Genomic DNA, 20,364 nt, shown 5'->3' with positions numbered 1-20,364 from the left:
ATTTTAATATAGGTTATATATTTAGTTTTGTTCTACGAGGGCAAACACTGCAATAATAATGCAGCACGATTTATTTATTGATTATATTTAATGTTCGGAATTTGAACTAAAGTTTCAAAATAAATGTTATCGAGTAAAAAGTGCAGTATTTGTTTCTGAAACAGTAAAGACGGTAAAGACGGTAGAGACGGTGGAGACGGTGGAGACGGTGGAGACAGTAGAGACAGTAAACATGGTAGAGACGGTAAAGACAGTAGAGACAGTAAAGACGGTAGAGACGGTGGAGACAGTAGAGACAGTAAACATGGTAGAGACGGTAAAGACGGTAGAGACAGTAAAGACGGTAGAGACGGTAGAGACGGTGGAGACAGTAGAGACAGTAAAGACGGTAGAGACGGTAAACACGGTAGAGACGGTAAAGACAGTAAAGACGGTAGAGACGGTGGAGACGGTAGAGACGGTAGAGACGGTAAACACGGTAGAGACGGTGGAGACGGTAGAGACAGTAAAGATGGTAGAGACGGTAAACACAGTAGAGACGGTAGAGACGGTAAACACGGTAGAGACGGTAAACACAGTAGAGACGGTAGAGACAGTAGAGACAGTAAAGACGGTAGAGACGGTAAACACAGTAGAGACGGTAAAGACGGTAAACACGGTAGAGACGGTAAAGACGGTAGAGACAGTAAACATGGTAGAGACGGTAAAGACGGTAAAGACGGTAAACACGGTAGAGACGGTAAAGACGGTAGAGACAGTAGAGACAGTAAACATGGTAGAGACGGTAGAGACGGTAAAGACGGTAAACACGGTAGAGACGGTAAAGACGGTAGAGACAGTAAACATGGTAGAGACGGTAAAGACGGTAGAGACGGTAAAGACGGTAAACACGGTAGAGACGGTGGAGACGGTAGAGACGGTCGAGACAGTAGAGACAGTAAAGATGGTAGAGACGGTAAACACAGTAGAGACGGTAGAGACGGTAAACACGGTAGAGACGGTAGAGACGGTAAACACGGTAGACACAGTAGAGACGGTAGAGACAGTAAACACAGTAGAGACAGTAGAGACAGTAGAGACGGTAGAGACAGTAAACACAGTAGAGACAGTAGAGACGGTAGAGACAGTAGAGACAGTAGAGACGGTAGAGACAGTAAACACGGTAGAGACGGTAGAGACAGTAAACACAGTAGAGACAGTAGAGACGGTAGAGACGGTAGAGACAGTAAACACAGTAGAGACAGTAGAGACAGTAAACACAGTAGAGACGGTAGAGACAGTAGAGACAGTAAACACAGTAGAGACAGTAGAGACGGTAGAGACAGTAGAGACAGTAAACACAGTAGAGACAGTAGAGACGGTAGAGACAGTAGAGACAGTAGAGACCCTGTTGTGGTGTTCTCGCTCACCGTATGGTGCGCGTGCACGTGTGTTGTGTGCGCGCATGCGCGTGAATTGTTACCACATCCGAGGTAAGGACGGGTTCAGCCCGCTCGCTCTGCGGTGTGTTCGCTTCCTGTTTGGGGGTGGGGGTGGGGGGCGGGGTCTAAATAAGAAGAAGAGGTTTGTTGAGTGGGGGAGGGGGAGGGGGAACATAAAACAAATTATTAAACGGCACCAGAACCGGAGCGGGTTCGGATGAGCACCAACCGATCTGATCCAAACCGGGCCGCGGCATGAGGACACGTTAGCTCCGCCCGTGTTTTCATCGGAACCGGTACGTTCGCGGTTTGTTCGCTAAAACGAACGCACCCTCGAGGCGGGCTCGCGCTTCCTCAGAAACGCGTTTAATTAGAAAAGACGTCGCTGGTCGGTGGACACTTGGTGGACACTCGGTGGACATTCATGTCCCTCTGAACCCGCGGACACGTCGGCGAGGAAGTAGCTTCAAAAGGTGAGTGGACTTATTCTGTAAAACATCATGTCGTTCAACAGAAGACAAACAAACCCAGGAGGTAAAAACCGACAAAAGAAACGAGGAATGCGTCTTCAGGACCAAAGTTTGGTGGATTAAATCTGGCGGGGGACAGACTGGGGACAGACTGGGGACAGACTGGACCCCGTCCGGGTTCCGTGGTGGGACGGTTTCTACCTTCAGATCCAACGAACATTTCTCTTTTTGGGGGAAACGATATTTAGTTTTGGTGCTTCAGAGGAAACTAGGCCAAAAAAGAGGAAAGTGTCCCCTCGGTGGACCGAAGAGAGACAGTCTGTCCAGGAGCTGGACAAACCTGGTTCAACTATTCACACTTATAACACTTTAAACCAGTTTAGAGTCTTTTCTAATCCAGAAACCACCACAGAAACTCTTCTTGGCCTTTATAATGTTGAACTACTATTTTATTCACTGACTGTTTCTGGTGTTTTATTTCTACACTAATTGTGAAATAGTCTTTGGATTAAAAAAGAGGAGTTGTGGGTGAATTGTTAAAATATCACAACAGTCTGAAATATGAACTAATAATTCCCAAACCATCAGTCAGGATCTTTGTTTTTTCTTCAGATTGTATTTCAAAGCAGTTTGAACACTTTGTTTTGTTTAAGCTGTTTTTTTTACCCCAGAAATGTCCTTAACTTGGTCCAACTACACGGTGGACTGTGTGAACTGTGGTTGAGGACACGGGGACACTTGGTTAACCAGGATGTGGAGTCTCCTGTGGAGTTTGGTGATTCAGAGACACAAAGTGGGACAAGCACGGTCTTGTCTTCCCGTCCACCCGTCTGCAGCCTCGGGTGGTGTTTTTTTCCTCCCTGCTGATTTCAGAGAAGTTGGATTTGCTGAGTTTTAAAGTTTGTGGCTGCAGGACAGAGTTTTTACCGGCTCGGCTTATAGACAGCACGGTAATAACATGGCATATATGGAGGTGTGAAGACACGTCTGTCTTTGATGATGCAGGTCCGGAGGACATGTCTGTCACTGAGTCACTTCCTTTAGTTCGCGGGGGACGTTTCCAGCCGAGCTCGGCAGTTCGGAGGGTCGTTGTGCGTTACTCAACGCCGGGCCTCGGGGTGAGTCACGGACGACGGGCAGATGAAGCACCAGGGAGCGGTCGTGTTGTCGTGGTTTTAGTTATGATCCATGAAACGGCTTCAGGAAACACATCAGGAGGCGTACGAACGGCCTTCAGGTGACCTCCGGGGGTCTTTTCATACCGGGACGGTTTTCTTCCGCCGTAAACGTCCGATCCGGTTTGTTTTGGTTTCGCGTTCAGATCTTTGCAAACCGACGTTCCTGTACTTGACATTGATTTGTTCGTAGATGGCGTGTTGTCAATTCAAGTTGAAACAAGATTCATATTGCTGCTTTTTTTTTCCAGTTTTATATCAAACTGTAACATGAATATTTCATAGATTTCAACTGTCGGTTGGAGAAATCAAGATGTGAATTTGATCACATGCACAATAAATACATAGAAATACCTGTTGGCTGAATCAGTCATGAAAACAACAGTGAAGTAAGAAATTTAAACTTTATTTTTTATCATCTTTATGAGTACCATTAATGAAAGACTGTAAAATAATAACTTTATAAAACATTCAAGTGGAAAAAGGCATGAAAGACTTTTGCATAAAACCTTAATTTATAAGGTGTTTTAATGAAATGCAGGATTTCTTAAACTCAGATTATTCAATAGAGACTGTTCTGGTCATCTCAGTCCTGGTTTTTAAAACTTTAAAGAACCCGTTCCTTAAAAAGGTCCTCAGACTCTTGATTGAACTCTGCGTCCAAGTCGAAGAGGAATGAGGGGAAAAACGCACCCCTTATTTCAGTGACGTAGTTTTCCATGACCGAGGATGGAGTTTGTTAAAGTGGAATGCATGATGTCATCTCACCGGGGAGCGTTGGGAGATCAGGATCTCCTCCGTAGGACAAACACGGCCTGCACTTCGTCCCATGATTAACAAACTGGGCTGAACTGTTTCCACAATAAGTGTCCATAACTGCCAGGTTTTTATTTATTGGGTTTCCACATGACGTCAGAATCACATCCTGATTTAAGTGGTTTTTTATTATCTGGGCTGTTAATTATAAAGTTATAGCAGCTAAAAAGACTAAATAATCAGCTGTTTAAAAAAACCCTCGTTCCTTCTCTGCTGCTGTTTCTCAAAATCACAAAGACTTCACCTGTTCAAGTTCATCTGGGTTTGACAGCACGCCGGGCCTCATGGGTAAATGTTTGGTCCGACGGAGGAGGTGGGAGGAGGTGGGAGGAGTGGGGAGGTCCTCCTGTCTGTGGGTTGGGTTTCCTCCACTCGGACACTTCCTGATCCATCACCGGCCCAGTCGGGGCAGGGAGGTGGTGCCTGGGTGGGGTTTTTAATTAGGGAAGTGGACGGAGAGTCCTGCTGAGTTGTTTGGGGTGGGGGAGGGGGTGCTAATGGACCCCCAGCAGCAGCTGTGGGCCGTCTGGCTGACCGGGTGGCAAACCAGGAGGGGGGGGGCACTCGACTGGTTTCTGTGTACCACCAGATGACCCACCCAGCGAGGACAATGGCGGCTTGTTTTGAGCTGGCGTTTCCGTGGCAACGTTCATCACATGACCTGTAGAGGTTTCCTAAAAACTAAAAAGATATGAGCTCACAATGTGATCGAAGCGATGACATCACACAGTAAACAACGATCATTATGTGCATGTAAACAAGGTTAAAGGTTGAAGGAAGAGATCAAATGTTTTGTATAAATAAATCTTAAAGTCGAATGTGGAGCTGCTGTCATTCATAATCTCTGGAGATTAAATGTCAGTTGAAACATCAGCGTTTTATAGCACAATTATACACAGAGGAAAAAATACATTTATAACACACAATAAATATGATTTAAAAACAGTTCATGGTAAAAAAAAAAAAAGATAGCAATTTAAAAAAAAAAGGTATAAAGTAATAAAAAGTGTCAACAATTATTATTATTATTATTATTTATAGATATTTTCATTTACCAAGGATTTGATAAGTAAATGAGTGACTCAGATGTGATGAATTTCTACTTTGGTTTTGAATTTATTTTGCTGCACAAAACAAGCAATTCACAATTAATGTAATGTAATTGGCGCATTAAATAAATAAATCATTTCTATTTGTCGTCTTAGTTGAAGTCTTTTAGTTTAGTTCACACGAGCCGTTTTATTTCAGCGTAGCGTAATAAGAAGGCACCAGAGAGAACGAGGCGTTCAATGCAGTCTGATTATAGAGGAGAGAAGAAACTCATCACGTGTATTTAAGATATTTAAGTTCACTGTGGCGTTAACGGCTCGGACGGCGTCGCAGCAGCGAGCTGAAGAGTTCACGTGGGAGTCGGATCGATGTGGACTTCTGCTTTTCATAACAGGAAAAAATAAAAGAAGTGTTAGCCAATGTTCAGGGTTTAGCAGCGGTTAACCCCAGAGAGCTGAAACGAGGAACCACAGGGAAGCCTGTGTGAAGAGATGTGGTTCTTTCTGCAGTCGTTTCCTTCATGCATGAACACGCCGGCTGCAGACTCGTCGATCCTGCCGTCGTTAGGTTTGTTCATTTCTCGTCCTCCGAACAGAGCGAGGTGTGAAAACGTTTTCAGACCAAAACATGCAGCAGGAAACTTTCTGCAGGCGCTGACGGAGATGTTTGAACTCCACATGGGGCGAGGTGCAGAAATTATTTCGAGATGATTCTTCTTTCTGTTTGCCCTGCCGAAGCTGGCCTCGTTTCATACGGCCTTACGTCAGGGAGCGTCGCCGGTCGAGCCGTGGTCGTCCTCAGTCTAAACTTGGCCGTCGTTAAGGACGACTAAACGCTCACAGATGTGCCGCGCTCGACCTTCAGACGGCGCCGAGTGTCGAGGCGTCACAGAGCGGTCAGGAAGGTGGACGTGTTTGTACTCCCGTCGGATCGCACGGCGCTTTTATTTCCCCAGGTTTTGTTAAGTGGCCGACTCGGTGAGACTTTGCTCCCGGTGACTCAGCGAGGGCTCGTCTGTCCTCTTCAACCCAGTTGGAGCTGCAGTATCAGAGCATCGAAACTACATCTGGATCATTTATATTTCAATTTAAATGACTGAACTTGATTTATTGCAATAAAAAAAACTTGGATAACTGCACCGAGAAGTTGAATCGTATTATCTGAATCTTTTAGTGGTAAAACTGGATTGATGTTTGTTTTCATATTCAAGTTAAGTAATTTGAATATAAAGTGCGTTCATTTAACCTCGTACGCGACAAGAGTCCGTATGAACGGCGCCCTCTTGTGGATATTTACGACATAAGAACTCTTACATTTTCTAAAAGCCTCGAGTTCACGAGTTGTGACGTGTTTTGCTGACGTTTACAGAAAAGGTCAAAGGTCGTGGGAGTTCATGTTTCAGTTGGATATGAAGCTAATATATTGTAGTTTTAGTCGTGTAACGTTTGTCTTCGTAACTGAGACTAATATATATAAAATATTGACTAATGCAGAAAATCAAACACCTGAAAAACGTTGACGTTTAAAAGCTGCGAATTACAGAACCAGAACTTGCTGGGTTTTATTTTGTGGTTACTGGCACATTTCTATAATCTCACCAGAGATGTCTTATCGTCCGACATCCATCGCTCGTATTTTAAGTTTGTACGTGAGATTGTGGGTTTTCTTCGTCCCGACGTTCCTCCAGCTCCGCCGGCGCCTCTCGCTTCACCACGGAAACGTAATCGGAGGAATGCCGGCCGCTGTAAAGATGGCGGAGATGTGACACAGGCGGTCGATTCTTCTGCGACGGAGGAATGCTCCGAGTGAATTTACATCTCTGTGGGGAGGTGGTGGTGGTGGTGGTGGTGGGGAGGGTCGGGGGGGTCCCTGAGGCTCGATCTCAGGCTGCAAATTAAATCCAAAATCACCTCTGACCCGTCTGCAGCTGACGGACCAGACAACATGCAGGATTGGGTTTCCGTCGGGTCGTTACCAGCAGCTGTCCGTAGAACTCCTCCATGAACCTGTTTCATTAAAAGACGCCTTGCTGCTCTGAGAGCTGCTGAGATGCTGAATTGTAACGAAGAAGAAAAAAATTGTGCCGCTGAAACGTTGAGCGACACAGAGTTTGTGTCTGTGTCCTCCTGCCTGACCATAAAAAGTCACGGTGGAGACCGTTTACTGCTGCTCCTCTAAATATTCGCTCCTCACTTCAGATTCAGAGGACGGCCGGAGCAAAAACAAACGGAAGCAACACACGGGGAGTTTTTAACGTCTTGTGAGGCCCACGGAGCTTTTTGTTCACGATGTTAAACACTAAACGTTTGCTTTTGCGCCTTTTCTGGTCCCGACTCAGCTCCACTAAAACTTGTGGATATTATCTGGTTTGTTTTTGGTTTCACAACCGCTCCACCAACCCTCCATTACTTTTAACTTTAGTTAAAACAGTAACGGAGTCGTCCTGGAGGACGAACCCAGGACAGTAAACAGTCGTCCTGGAGGACGAACCCAGGACAGTAAACAGTCGTCCTGTAGGACGAACCCAGGACAGTAAACAGTCGTCCTAGGGGACGAACCCAGGACAGTAAACAGTCGTCCTGGAGGACGAACCCAGGACAGTAAACAGTCGTCCTGGAGGACGAACCCAGGACAGTAAACAGTCGTCCTAGGGGACGAACCCAGGACAGTAAACAGTCGTCCTGGAGGACGAACCCAGGACAGTAAACAGTCGTCCTGGAGGACGAACCCAGGACAGTAAACAGTCGTCCTGAAGGACGAACCCAGGACAGTAAACAGTCGTCCTGGAGGACGAACCCAGGACAGTAAACAGTCGTCCAGGAGGACGAACCCAGGACAGTAAACAGTCGTCCTGTAGGACGAACCCAGGACAGTAAACAGTCGTCCTGTAGGACGAACCCAGGACAGTAAACAGTCGTCCTGGAGGACGAACCCAGGACAGTAAACAGTCGTCCTGGAGGACGAACCCAGGACAGTAAACAGTCGTCCTGGAGGAATGTTGGGTGGCGCTTTAATGGAGTCAAATTTAATTAAATCTGGTTGACTTTGATTCGGAGGATCGCTGCATGTTGATCCACTGAAAAACTAAATGAACCAACCAGGTTTAAATTAAAGATATAAAGCACATTTTGTGGTGTTTTCCTGTCGCAGCGGGAGGTCAGTGGTCATCAGTGAACAGGATGTGGTTTCCTGCTGAAAACCTCGTCAGCGAGCTTCTGTATCTTTCGCTCAGCTTCATAACGTCCAGACTTGTTTTCTGTCTCTGGGACAGTTTTGAGTGAGTCTGAGGGTCGCTGCTGAAGGAAGTGTGTCGCTGCAGCTGTGTGGGAACGGCCCAGATTCAGGAAGAGGTCTGAAGCAACATGACCAAATATGGAAACACACACACACATGAACACGGCGACCTCTTTTTCTTTTGTTTTCTGCTGCAGTCGAAGCCTCAGCCGGAGTTTTATCTGTGCAGAACTTGTTCATGAAGATTTCTATCTTTTCTGTTCCTGCCGGTCACTTCATGCTTCACAGCTCAGCTCATTGTGGCAGGAAGGCCGCAGTTATTCCTCCGAGCTTGAAATGTGTCTGCATTAAAGCTGTTTGTCTCATCGTGAAGCTAAACACCTGAAATAAACGTGACTACCCTCTCAGTCGTGCCTCATATCTGCCGCTGCCTGTACTCCCTCGTCACGCCTTCATATCGGCCTGACTCGGCACCAAAAGACTCCAAACCGCAGTCAGAGAGCAAATATGTTGGTTCATGGATATCTGGCAGCTGACGCCAGCTGAGCGGGGGGAGGTGGGTAAGGGGGATGGGGGGGGGGGGTGAACCACGACTCCATATTTGGAAGATTTGCAAGGTAGTCAGAACATTTTCTTGTTTTGCAGCTCTACTACATAAACAAAACCAATCTATATAAAAATACTGGATTGGCAAAAAGCCCAAAATACAATTTGAAAAACACTTTTAAAACCGCCGCCTTACATTGATCTTTAAGTTGAGGGCCGTTGTTTCCCTTCGCCTGGACATTGATTATTGATCAGAGGACGGACCGTCCGCCGTGCTTCACTCTAACGGTTGTGTGCAGCCGTGTCAGACTGATGATCTGCTCGCTTCGCCTGCAGAGTTTGAACTGCACCAACATCTTTTACTTTGAAGGAGTTCCTCTCAGGACTTCCTGTCGGCTGTAGTCGTCTTTGTACGTTTCTGCTGTTCTTGTTCCAGATGTATTTTCTTCATCCAGCACTGAGTTTTTGCATTTTCTTTTCTTTTCCAGATGGATCCGCGGTTTCTTTTAATAGCAGCATTATCAGCGGTCCTCGGCGGCAGCCGGGCTCAGCAAGGTAAGAAACACAACCGCCAGAAATCTGCTCATCTTCTGCACGTTTTTTCAAAACTGTTATATTTGAGCTAACCTGTAACATAGCTCATTTTCAGCTCCTAGTGTTCATTGTTAGACTGATAATCATTGTTTTGTTTGTTCCAGACTCGTTTTTAAATCCTAATCCGTCACAGTTTCAGACTTTGTCTGTTTTTACTCTTTAAATCTCGTATTTCTTCATTCACGGTTTCATGACTTGTGTTTGGTCGTCTTGGTTTTCAGTGGGAGGCTTTTCTTTATTTTAATTTTTGTATATACGGTGAAGTCATCGCTCGGTGAGCCGCCTGCAGCTCCTCCCAGCGTGACTCAGCTCTGTGTCCTGCAGCCAGAAGCTGCTTTGAGTTAGTGAACTAATGGAAAAAGCTGCTTGTCATCTCATCTCCTTCAGAGGGAAGCATCTGCATCAAGGCCAACGCTCAGTCGTGTGGGGAGTGCATCCAGGTCGCTGAGACGTGCGGATGGTGCTCAGACGAAGTGAGTTGAAGTTATTTTTATCTCGTGAATGAATCCTGTCGAGGAGATCTCGAGCTGTGGCTGCACTTTTAGTTTCCTGTGGGCTGGCGGGCGCCATGTTGTGTATGAAATCATGCAAACGCACATGATGTGTACTTATTCTACAATTAGGGTCAGTAGCTAACAGATGAAGACAACTCTTCCCTTTTTTTTTTGCCTTTCAAACAAAGACAAGTTAAACCACAGAGGCTCCAGTGATCGTCACTGCTGCTTCTGGTCTTCACTGGAAACTCGAGCTGAATGAAGCTGTTTCACAACATGTTTTCTGTATTCTCACGTTGCCGTGGCAACACACGATCGAGCAGATGGACCGCAGCATGAGAACAGACTGATGTACGGGACCGTGAACATGCACCCGCTCCTTCACAGCTGCAACACATCAGCAGCCTGCGGGACAAAAGCCTGTTGCAGTTTTGTAGACTTGAACATTTGTTCCCTCTTTCAAACCAACGCAAAACCTACTTCTGCTCCTGGATTGGTGTTTGCGCCTTTACTCACGGTTCAACTAGTTCAACCAGCCAAGTGTTGGTGTCGCTCTGAAACCAGGTTCTTTTGGATGAGAGACAATTCTTTTACAAAAAACTGGTTCAAGATCAGACACCAGCTCTTAAATAAGCTTTTGAAACGGCTCCCAACGGGCTCTTAAACCGGCTCCCGACGGGCTCTTGAACCGGCTCCCGACGGGCTCTTGAACCAGCTCCCACCTGGCCGGTCCTCAAACCCTCGAACGGCATCGGGGGGAACGGGGGAACAGCGAGGCAGCAGGACCCACATCACTAATGGTTCACAATCTCAAACTACTCCATCAGTAAATATCTCCAACATATAATCTCATTTCAGTGATTTAACAACAGTATCAGTTAACTTGCATGTTCCAAACAGTGAGATTTGACATTTTGAATCAATATCTTGAGTTTTTATCTTTTTCAAATCGATCCCGTCCGGTTTTCACGGCGAGACGCAGTGCAGAGAAAAAGGAGGTTTCTGAGGGTCATGTGGATTTGAAGGAATTGGGTCAAAGTGCTATTTTTGTTGTGACTGAGCTCATTGTGTGGAGCTCGGCTCCACTTCGCCCGGCGGTGTTTCATGTGTGTCCAGTCTACCTCGCTGTCATCTGGTTCTGCTTGTTTCTGGCTGCTGGTGAACAATAGCCTTCGAACCACAGAGCCTTCATGCACACGGATGGATTTCAGAGGCCTGGCTGGTTGAAAAAGCATCTGCAGCATTCACCTCCCCCAGTTTATCAGCTGAAAAAAACAAAACAGAAATAGAGCTGTAACTTTTACATAAAGTTTTCAGGCCTGTGAAGGATTCAAATCGTGTTTCTTCATGTCAGAGAAATTTCTGGACATTTACAGCAGCTTTCCAGATGTTCCTGCACGTACCTGCTGATTTTAAAGGTGTAAATGTGATCACTGTGCAGCTAATTTTAAAATATGCAACACACAAGAACATCTGATTCTTCATCATGTCCCAGATCAGAGTCCTGCAGCAGTTTCTGTCTCCTGTGAGCATCTGTAAAAGGAACCACATGTAGAAAATTAGTCAGGAATGCAGTTCAAATCTCAGCCTGTTTCTTTGTGCAGAAATTCCTCACCGTGGGCGAGTCCAAGTCGGCGCGCTGCGACGATCTGGACTCCCTGAAGAAGAGAAACTGTCAAGCGACGAAGATCGAGAACCCGCGTGGGAGCATCAGCGTCGACAAGGACAAGCCGGTCACCATCCGCAAGAAGGACGTGACCGAGAAGCTGGAGCCCGAGCAGATCACGCAGATTCAGCCTCAGAAACTCACCCTGACGCTCCGATCCGGTAAAGATGCAACTTCTGGAAACACTTCCTCGGGTTTAAACTGCTGTCAGAAGACATTTCCATATTTAACTGGTGTTTATGGTACCGAAAGGGCCCGTTAATAAAAGTCAGCTTTAAAGCAACTCTGGAGCTAAATTAAAAGTCATTATATGTGTCTGAAATGAGCTTCAGAAAAGAAAAGATAAATATCAATAAAACATACTTATCGGGGCAACAGCAAAGAAAAACAATACGAGGAAGAGGATTTCAAGAACGAAGTCGAAATCCCATCAAATCACCAAGTAGTTTGGATTATTCTTATAAATTTGAGTTTAATATTAAAATGTTATTTTATTCCGGAAATATATTTCACTTAATTTTGACTTCACTCTTGAAATTTTTAATTTATTCTTAAAAATTAAACTTTATTCTTGAAATTTCAACTTTATTTCAACCTTTAACTTATTTTTCAAATGTGTTCAACAGTTTACAATCTTACACCCTTATAGTGTTTTTTTTATTTTTATTGTCAGAGTCTCTAACGTGGTTTGTTTCTGTCTTTCAGGTGAGCCTCAGACATTCAACCTGAAGTTCAAGCGTGCCGAGGACTACCCCATAGACCTGTACTACCTGATGGACCTCTCCTTCTCCATGAAGGACGACTTGGAGAACGTGAAGAACCTCGGCACCCACCTGATGGGGGAGATGCAGAAGATCACGTCGGACTTCAGGATCGGTGAGTTTGAAACGTGACTCCCGGCGAAGAAGACAGACAAAACTAGGAGAAAACTAAAATACGTCATGTTTTTATTTCCCTCCCGAAGGTTTCGGCTCCTTCGTGGAGAAGACGGTGATGCCCTACATCAGCACCACGCCGGCCCGCCTCATCAACCCCTGCACAGGGAACGAGAACTGCACCAGCCCCTTCAGCTACAAGAACGTCCTGCAGCTCACCAACAAGGGAGACGAGTTCAACCGGCTGGTGAGCCAGCAGCAGATCTCCGGGAACCTGGACTCCCCGGAGGGCGGCTTCGACGCCATCATGCAGGTGGCGGTGTGCGAGGTGAGCTTACAGCGGCTGGGGATCAAGTCTTATTCTCTCTTCCTCCTGTGATCAAGTCTTATTCTCTCTTCCTCCTGTGATCAAGTCTTATTCTCTCTTCCTCCTGTGATCAAGTCTTATTCTCTCTTCCTCCTGTGATCAAGTCTTATTCTCTCTTCCTCCTGTGTCTTTTCATTATTAATGAGAGCTTTGGTTTCCGGTTCCCAGGAACAAATCGGTTGGAGGAACGTCACTCGTCTGCTCGTCTTCTCCACCGACGCCGGCTTCCACTTTGCCGGAGACGGAAAGCTGGGCGGCATCGTCCTGCCTAACGACGGGAAGTGTCATCTGGAGAACAACATGTATACCATGAGCCACTACTACGTATGTAGTTAAACGTTTATTCAACACGCGTGATGTATGACACCCGGCTGAGCGCTTCATACCTCCGTGTACACTGTGTTCAATAGGACTACCCCTCCATCGCTCACCTGGTCCAGAAGCTCAGCGACCACAACATCCAGACCATCTTCGCCGTCACGCAGGAGTTCCAGCCCGTTTACAAGGTCAACTGCTGCATGCTGAGCTTTTTATCATGAATATATATGTTTTTTGGTTTTTTTTTTTATGTTATTCTCATCACATGATATGTTATGATTCTCTTGCAGGAGCTGAAAAATCTCATCCCTAAATCCGCCGTCGGCACTCTGTCCTCCAACTCCAGCAACGTCATCAAACTCATCATCGACGCCTACAACGTGAGTCCACCTGCAGCTTCTCAACAGACAGCTGACTGATAATTAGAATTAATTCAGGATTTATCTCGTGTAAATAAGTCCCTCTAGGAGATCTTGCGATCGCAATAATTAATGCAAACGCTGCAATATTTGTGGGAGCTTGCAGTTTTTAAAAAAAACATCGTCATCAGAATCTGTTCTGAAAGTATTAACGACATAAAATAAGTCTTTTCAAGCAAAACTCTTTATTAACATAAATAACTCCTCATCTCCAGTCAGTACGGTTCTCCTCCTCTCATCTCCTCATTAAAACAAACTGTTCACTGGAGAAAACCAGAACAAGAGGAGAAACAGGAAGTGACGCGGTTTGTGGGAAATGTGGTCGTCACAATAAAATGATGTAATGAAATGTTTATGATCAAAGGAAGTGATCAGAAAATAACTGAAATCCTGGAAGAACTGAATAATTTTGAATATTTTAAACTGAACACGTGGGAGAATGTAATCTTCCTTTACAATGAAACATCCTTCGACGTCACGTACGGAGGTTTTTTGATGAATTGAAGGCAGCGTCCCGATGTCTCCTTCTTCCTGCAGATATTCATTTCACATGAAAGCTGTCCATCTCAACAAATCCACCACAATGACAGTTATGTCTTATTAATGAGGAACTCTGAAATCTCCTGCTGCCAAGGAGACGTATCTCCTCCTGAATAGACTTGTGTTGATTGATCTCCAGATTTCAGATCATACATTTCTCTCTTCTTTTGTAAAGTCTCTGTCGTCTGAGGTGATTCTGGAAAACGGTCGACTTCCAGAAGGAGTTTCTATCACCTACAAGTCCATCTGCAAAAACGGTGTGGAGGGAACCGGAGAGAACGGCAGGAAGTGCTCCAACATCTCCATCGGAGACGAGGTAACAGGGATGAAAATATTACATCTGGAGTAAAAAAGATCGATTTTAAACCTTTAAACTCAAGTGCTCTACCCTTGACAACTTCGTCTCCTTCTGCTTCATAAAAACGTGTTAATAATCCACGACACGTCTGAAACGGTGAACAGCACGAACGACATCCTCCTCGTCCATTTTAACGACCTTAAACTCCCCTTTTTGTTTTCCAGGTGACTTTCAAGATCTCCATCGAGTCCCAGAAATGTCCGTCGCACAGCAAGATGGAGATCATCACCATCAAGCCGCTGGGCTTCACCGAGGAGGTGGAGGTGGTGCTCAACTTCATCTGCGACTGTCAGTGCGCCAAAGAAGGAGATCCCAACAGCGAGAAGTGCCATGAGGGCAACGGCACCTTCGAGTGCGGAGCCTGCAAGTGAGTAGAAAAGGCAGGAAGGATGTTCCAGGTCGGGACCGATGGACCATCGGACCGCAACTCCACGTCTTGTTTTTGTGTGTTTGCGTTTCAGGTGTAAAGACGGACGCATCGGGCGTCTCTGCGAGTGCAGCAAAGACGAAGTCCGGACGGAGGACCTGGACGCCAACTGCCGCAAAGACAACGGCACGGACATCTGCAGCAACAACGGCGACTGCGTCTGCGGCACCTGCGAGTGCAAGAAGCGGGAGAGCCCCGCCGAGAGCTACAGCGGAAAGTACTGCGAGTGCGACAACTTCAACTGCGACCGGTCCAACAACAAGCTCTGCGGAGGTGAGGGGGTCGAAAAAAACCAACATCATCTCTTCAAAGACAGATTCATCACCGCCTCATCGCTCGTCTCTGCTTCTGCTCCGCCAGGTCACGGCCGCTGTGAATGCAGGAAGTGCATCTGCGAGGCCAACTACACCGGCAGCGCCTGCGACTGCTCCCTGGAGACCTCCACCTGCCTCGCCAAGAACGGGCAGATCTGTAACGGCCGCGGCACCTGCGAGTGCGGAATCTGCAAATGCACCAACCCCAAGTTTCAGGGTCCGACCTGCGAGATCTGCCCGACCTGCCCGGGAGTCTGCGCCGAGCACAAGTCAGTCTGCATGTTTCAGAAAGGGTTAAAAAAAAAAAAAAAAAGACCAAAGCTGTTGAATACATCACAGACTTTTAAAGATGACCAACTTTTCATTTCATTCGTTTCATATATTTAAAAGTCTTTCACAACAGAACACAAAGTGGGAAGGTTTCGAGTTCGAAAACCTCAAACTCACTACTGGCAGGTTAAATGTGGGCGTGGCCTTCACTTTTTCTCTGAATTTGCATATTAGAAATACAGCTACAGCCGTTTAATCTCTGTAATCCAGAGACTCATTTTTTTTTTTCTTTTAAACCGGCTTCATACTTGTCTTGACTTTCAGACGACTTCGGAAACGTTAGTCCACCCTGTTTTGTGTCCGACTTTTTCTGCAACTTCCTAAAACCATCAATCCAACATTCACTCTGTGATTGGTCGGCTGTCAGGAAGTGAGACAGGAGCCACTGAATGTACTTTTTCTTTTTAATCTCTCTTTTAATTTCTTACTGTTTGCAGCACTTTTCATGATTCCAATCGAGACTTCTCTTCTTGACCAATCAGAACCCGTCTCGCAGGCCGTGAACCGCTCCTTTAATTCCTCAACCTACCGAATGTAGAAACTCCACCGTAACCAGCGAACACGCGTGTTTCCACAGAGACTGCGTTCAGTGCCGAGCCTTCATGGCCGGAGAGAAGAAGGACACGTGCGAGCGCGACTGCAGCTACTTCCAGCTGATCAAGGTGAACGATCGGGACAAGCTGCCGCAGCCCACCGACCAGAGCTTCCCGCTGACCCACTGCAAGGAGAGGGACGCCAACGACTGCTGGTTCTACTACACCTACGCCATCCGCAACGACACCAAGGAGGTCTACGTGGTGGAGTTCCTCGGTACGCTCCGATTTAACTTTATTTTATCGATTGACATTCAGTTTGCCGCTCTGGGAAAGACTGTGTTGGGGAAACAGTGCAGCAATTTTAATGAATAATGTTCTTTGACGTAAAACTACAAAGAATTAGTGGATTTCATCATCTACGGTTCATAATATCATGAAAAGATTCAGAGAATCTGGAGAAAACCAATATTGGATGGTGGTGATCTTCAGGCAGCTCTGCATTAAAAACACACTATTCTGGAGTGGAAATCACTGCATGGGCTCAGGAACACTTCTGGAAACCATCGTCTGTGAACACAGTTCATCGCTGCGTCCACAGACGCAGGTTAAAACTCTACAAAGAACAAACCAGATATAAACATCGTGTCCCTGTGCGTTTCTTTTTTCTTTTTTTTTGTTTTGGTTTCAGAGTGCCCGGCGGGCCCCGACATCATCCCCATCGTGGCCGGCGTGGTCGCGGGCATCGTGCTGATCGGCCTCGCCCTGCTGCTCATCTGGAAGCTGCTCATGATCATCCACGACCGCCGCGAGTTCGCCAAGTTTGAGAAGGAGAAGATGAACGCCAAGTGGGACACGGTGAGTCGCACCGCCGGGAGCACACCGAGCTTCACCAAAACAACCGTCACCTGGAGGCAGTTTCAGCCGTTACACAATAAATCTGCAGGAAATAAAATCTGGCTATCTTTAATTATGAGAATATTTGAGTTGACTTTGCTGCCCTGAAACTGGAAGGAGAAACACAAGAAACTGAGCAACTTATTGCAGGTTTGATGAAGTTTGATGAAACTTTTTTTACGTAGAAAGCAGCAGTTACAGAGTGAGTATGAAACCTGCAGCTCCCTCCATCCTCCCTGCAGTTCTGTTTAGTCTCTCTGAGGGAGTGGTCTCTTCCCCTCGGCCGTCAGTGCTGCCCCCACTGTCCACATGCTGCAACTGCACCTCCATAAAAGGCCATGAACGGCAGGGGGAAGAGGAGGACGGCTGGAGGGCAGGTCTCTGGCGGTGCACGTCTGTGATTGGACGGGAGGAAGCAGGACATTCAGCAGCAGGCGTTTGTGGGGAAATGACTTCTAGCAAAGTTATTTACCACATGAGAGACAGAAAGAAGTCCCGTTTCTCATTTTTATGGTAATCTGGTCGGTTTTGAGTTTTCCCAGTTGACACCAGGGAGTCTGTCCTTTTGTTCTTTAAAGCTTTCTGCAAACAAACAGCTAAAATAATGACAATAACACAACTATAATTAGTTATTATAATGTTTTGTTTTCTGGCCTTTTGTGTGTCTCCTTTCCTGCTTCTCTTCATCTCTTCTTCTTCTTTTATTTTCCCTTCTTCTTCACGTTAGCAAGGGAATCCCATTTACAAGAGTCCCATTAACGAGTTCCAGAATCCCAACTATGGAAATAAAGCCGCCGCCCTTTAGGTCACAGTTTGTATCACCTGCATGTGTTTCCTGTCTGAAGAGTTTTACACTGAAAGGTTGTGTTTCCTGTCTGAAGAGTTTTACACTGAAAGGTTGTGTTTCCTGTCTGAAGAGTTTTACACTGAAAGTTTTGGTGACTGCATGTTGTGAAATCAGCATGTTTGACTTATTATTAAGTTAAAGCAACATTTTGCTTTGTTTTTTTCTTGATATTAATGTCTAGTATCGTTGTTATTTAACATCCTACTAGCAATGTTAGCACATAATATATTGTATATTTCTGTCCAGTGAAAAGCGCGTCTCCTAATTTGCAGATTACTGAATGAGGAATTTAATTTTACCTCTTACTTGTTAAGCTAAATAAAAGCACAAAGCTGAAGTAAAAACTGAACATGTTTTTCACTGGACTGAGAAAATATTCGACAAGTACACAAGAAAAACCATGAATATCAGTCTAAATCATAAATTAAAACGGGATTAACAGAACTTTTTTTTTGGCCAACCAGTGTGCCTTTTTAAGATTTAAGGAAGTCGTGAGTTATAAAAGTGGGAACATCATGTGACGTCTCCTTCATCACTGTATAATCTGTGGATATTATCAGACAATAACCACCTCTTACACCGCCGTCTGACCCTGTGAGCTAAAGAGATCTGATCTGTCTGCTTTTGGTGAAATGTCTTTAAAATCAAGTCTAATATAAAACAGAGAATCTACAGTTCATTCAGTGCCGTCACATAAACTACAGTTTCTGTCCTGTTTCCTGGATATAAAAGAGTTCGTAGCTTCAGGTCTGTAAAATGGTTCTGATCCAGAAGTGTCTTCAGCTGCAATACCAGCGAGTGCCACTAGAGGTCGGCTCCAAAAAGCCTCCGGCTCCATAGACTCCCATTCAACTTCTCTCATCAAATCCAAAGTGAATAAAATGTGTCCATCAGTTATCTCGGTGTTGTTAGCTAAAGTCACTCCTTCTTCTTAGTTTTCTGGAGGTCCATCTGAAAATAATCCCTCATTCATTAGAAAAGAAGATTCAAGAAGACCTGTTTTTGGGGGCGTGTCTGTTTGATTGACAGGCCTGTGGTGCAGTCAGGTTACAGCTATCGGTGGGCGGGACATCGTATCGTCAGGTTTCCAATCAGATCGGTCAGATCCACCGCTGGCTCCTCCCCCAGCTCGTCCAAATATGGTCACTTCAGGTGACCTCACTGCTGGTTGCTGATTGGTTGGACGGCTTTTTCCAGTCAAATCAAACTATCACAAATTGTGTTTCTGTGACGCCACTGAACTCGAACACTGCTGACTGCTGCGTGTTTTCTATTATTCTTCACTGACTCCTGTCTCTCTTTTTTTTTTCTTCCTCAGGGCGAGAATCCGATCTACAAAAGCGCCGTAACGACTGTCGTCAATCCAAAGTACGAGGGCAAGTGACGGAGCCGAGCCTCCTTTGTGACAACACTGTATGGAAGAGAAGACGGGCTGGGACGATGCGAGGGGGGGCGGGGTTTTTATAACGCTCACTGTTTGTTTGTGTTTGTTGTTGTTGTCGTTGTTGTTTTAGTCACCAAACGATAGCAAAGCATTTTTTTTTTCCACTCTCGGTTTTACTAACGTGTTTTTACTTCCTATGCATCCTCTGAAACGTGTACAGTCTGTGTAAATGTCAGGTGTTGTGTGTGTGTTGTTGTTTTTTTGTGCGGACTTTTGAGAGAATGTGTTTTGTATTTTTTTTTTTTTTTCCACCACGGGACGGGCGAAGGCGACAGAAAGTTGAATTTAATTTTTGATAGAAGCCATCAGTGTTTTAGTCGAGGGTCTAATTGGATGTTGATGTCGGGCGATAAAACGAAGGGTCTAAAAAAACAGGAAGACGGCGCAGATTCGCTCAATCAGTGTTTCCCCCCCAAAAAACCAGGCGAACAAAAAACATCTCGCGATCGATCGGCCGCCTTCGTCTCTTCGGATGGAGCTGTTCGGCCGCGGTGGGAACGTTGTACAGTATGTTTGTGCGGTTCTGTGTTAAAAAGCCATACATGTATTCACAGAACGGAGTCGAAGGAAGATGGTGTTTGTTTTGTTTTCGGAGTGACTTTTTAAAAATCCATCTGAACAATCATTTGAAATGTGTCTTTGTGTAGAGACGATGGGTTTTTTTTCCTCGGGCCGCCTCTCTAGACGGGAGGACGTAACTGTTGGGCTCCGGGGTTTTTTTACTCGCTTAATTTAAAGCCATCTCTCAGGTCCTTAATTCTTCACAGCGATGCCAAATACACGCAAATCTGCCTTTTTTGTAAACTGAATCTGCTTCTGTTGAAATGCCTTGTTTTTATATATATCAGTAATTCCTGCCAACTCTTTCACGGTGCCTTGATCAAACAGGAAATAGGAATTGTGATGATGTCACTTCAAAGTAAGAGTTTGTGGTTCCAAAAAAAAAGGTTACACACCCGTCACCATTGTTTTTAAGTGCCTTTTTTTACATTTATTTCTCCAAGTCACATTTGCAATTCTGTTTACTGAAATTATTTATTGAATAAACCTTGGAAACAATTTACCCCTGTATGTTTGAAGTACCAGCGTGCAGTTACTGCGTCGTGGAGCTTTTTACTGGGATGTGAACAAACGACCTGCTCTTGGGTTATTGATCAGTGATTTATAGATAATCCTGACCAGCCGGAGGCTCCGGAAACTGAGCTGCTAGAAATGAGTCCACCAGATTA

The 20,364-nt window shown here is 45.5% G+C and overlaps 1 protein-coding gene across 4 annotated transcripts; it reads left to right on the top strand.

Annotated features, from left to right (window-relative positions):
• Positions 1–1,607: 1,607 nt before the first annotated feature.
• LOC138626917 (integrin beta-1-like) lies at positions 1,608–20,214 on the top strand. Of its 4 annotated transcripts, none has more exons than XM_069708919.1 (17): positions 1,608–1,894; positions 9,201–9,267; positions 9,694–9,779; positions 11,405–11,627; positions 12,172–12,342; positions 12,431–12,669; positions 12,877–13,032; positions 13,119–13,214; positions 13,317–13,406; positions 14,161–14,301; positions 14,508–14,710; positions 14,805–15,043; positions 15,131–15,353; positions 15,992–16,224; positions 16,639–16,805; positions 17,572–17,649; positions 19,010–20,214. In XM_069708919.1, the coding sequence occupies exons 2-16, from the start codon at positions 9,201–9,203 to the stop codon at positions 17,647–17,649; spliced, it is 2,412 nt and encodes an 803-aa protein (XP_069565020.1). In that variant the 5' UTR covers positions 1,608–1,894; the 3' UTR covers positions 19,010–20,214. The 4 variants fall into 4 exon arrangements, with proteins under 4 accessions (XP_069565020.1, XP_069565022.1, XP_069565021.1 ...); XM_069708921.1 differs by having other exon boundaries at positions 17,572–17,655; XM_069708920.1 differs by lacking the exon at positions 19,010–20,214 and adding an exon at positions 17,770–19,003 and having other exon boundaries at positions 17,572–17,698.
• Positions 20,215–20,364: the final 150 nt, after the last annotated feature.

This window comes from Brachyistius frenatus, unplaced genomic scaffold (assembly GCF_029030835.1).
Source record: "Brachyistius frenatus isolate BFR_SWC_R1_liver_20210118 unplaced genomic scaffold, ASM2903083v1 Contig_79, whole genome shotgun sequence".
In the NCBI taxonomy this organism is placed as follows: Eukaryota; Metazoa; Chordata; class Actinopteri; family Embiotocidae; genus Brachyistius; species Brachyistius frenatus.
Note: the sequence above shows the minus strand (reverse complement) of the source record. Positions and strands in the feature narration are given on the sequence as shown.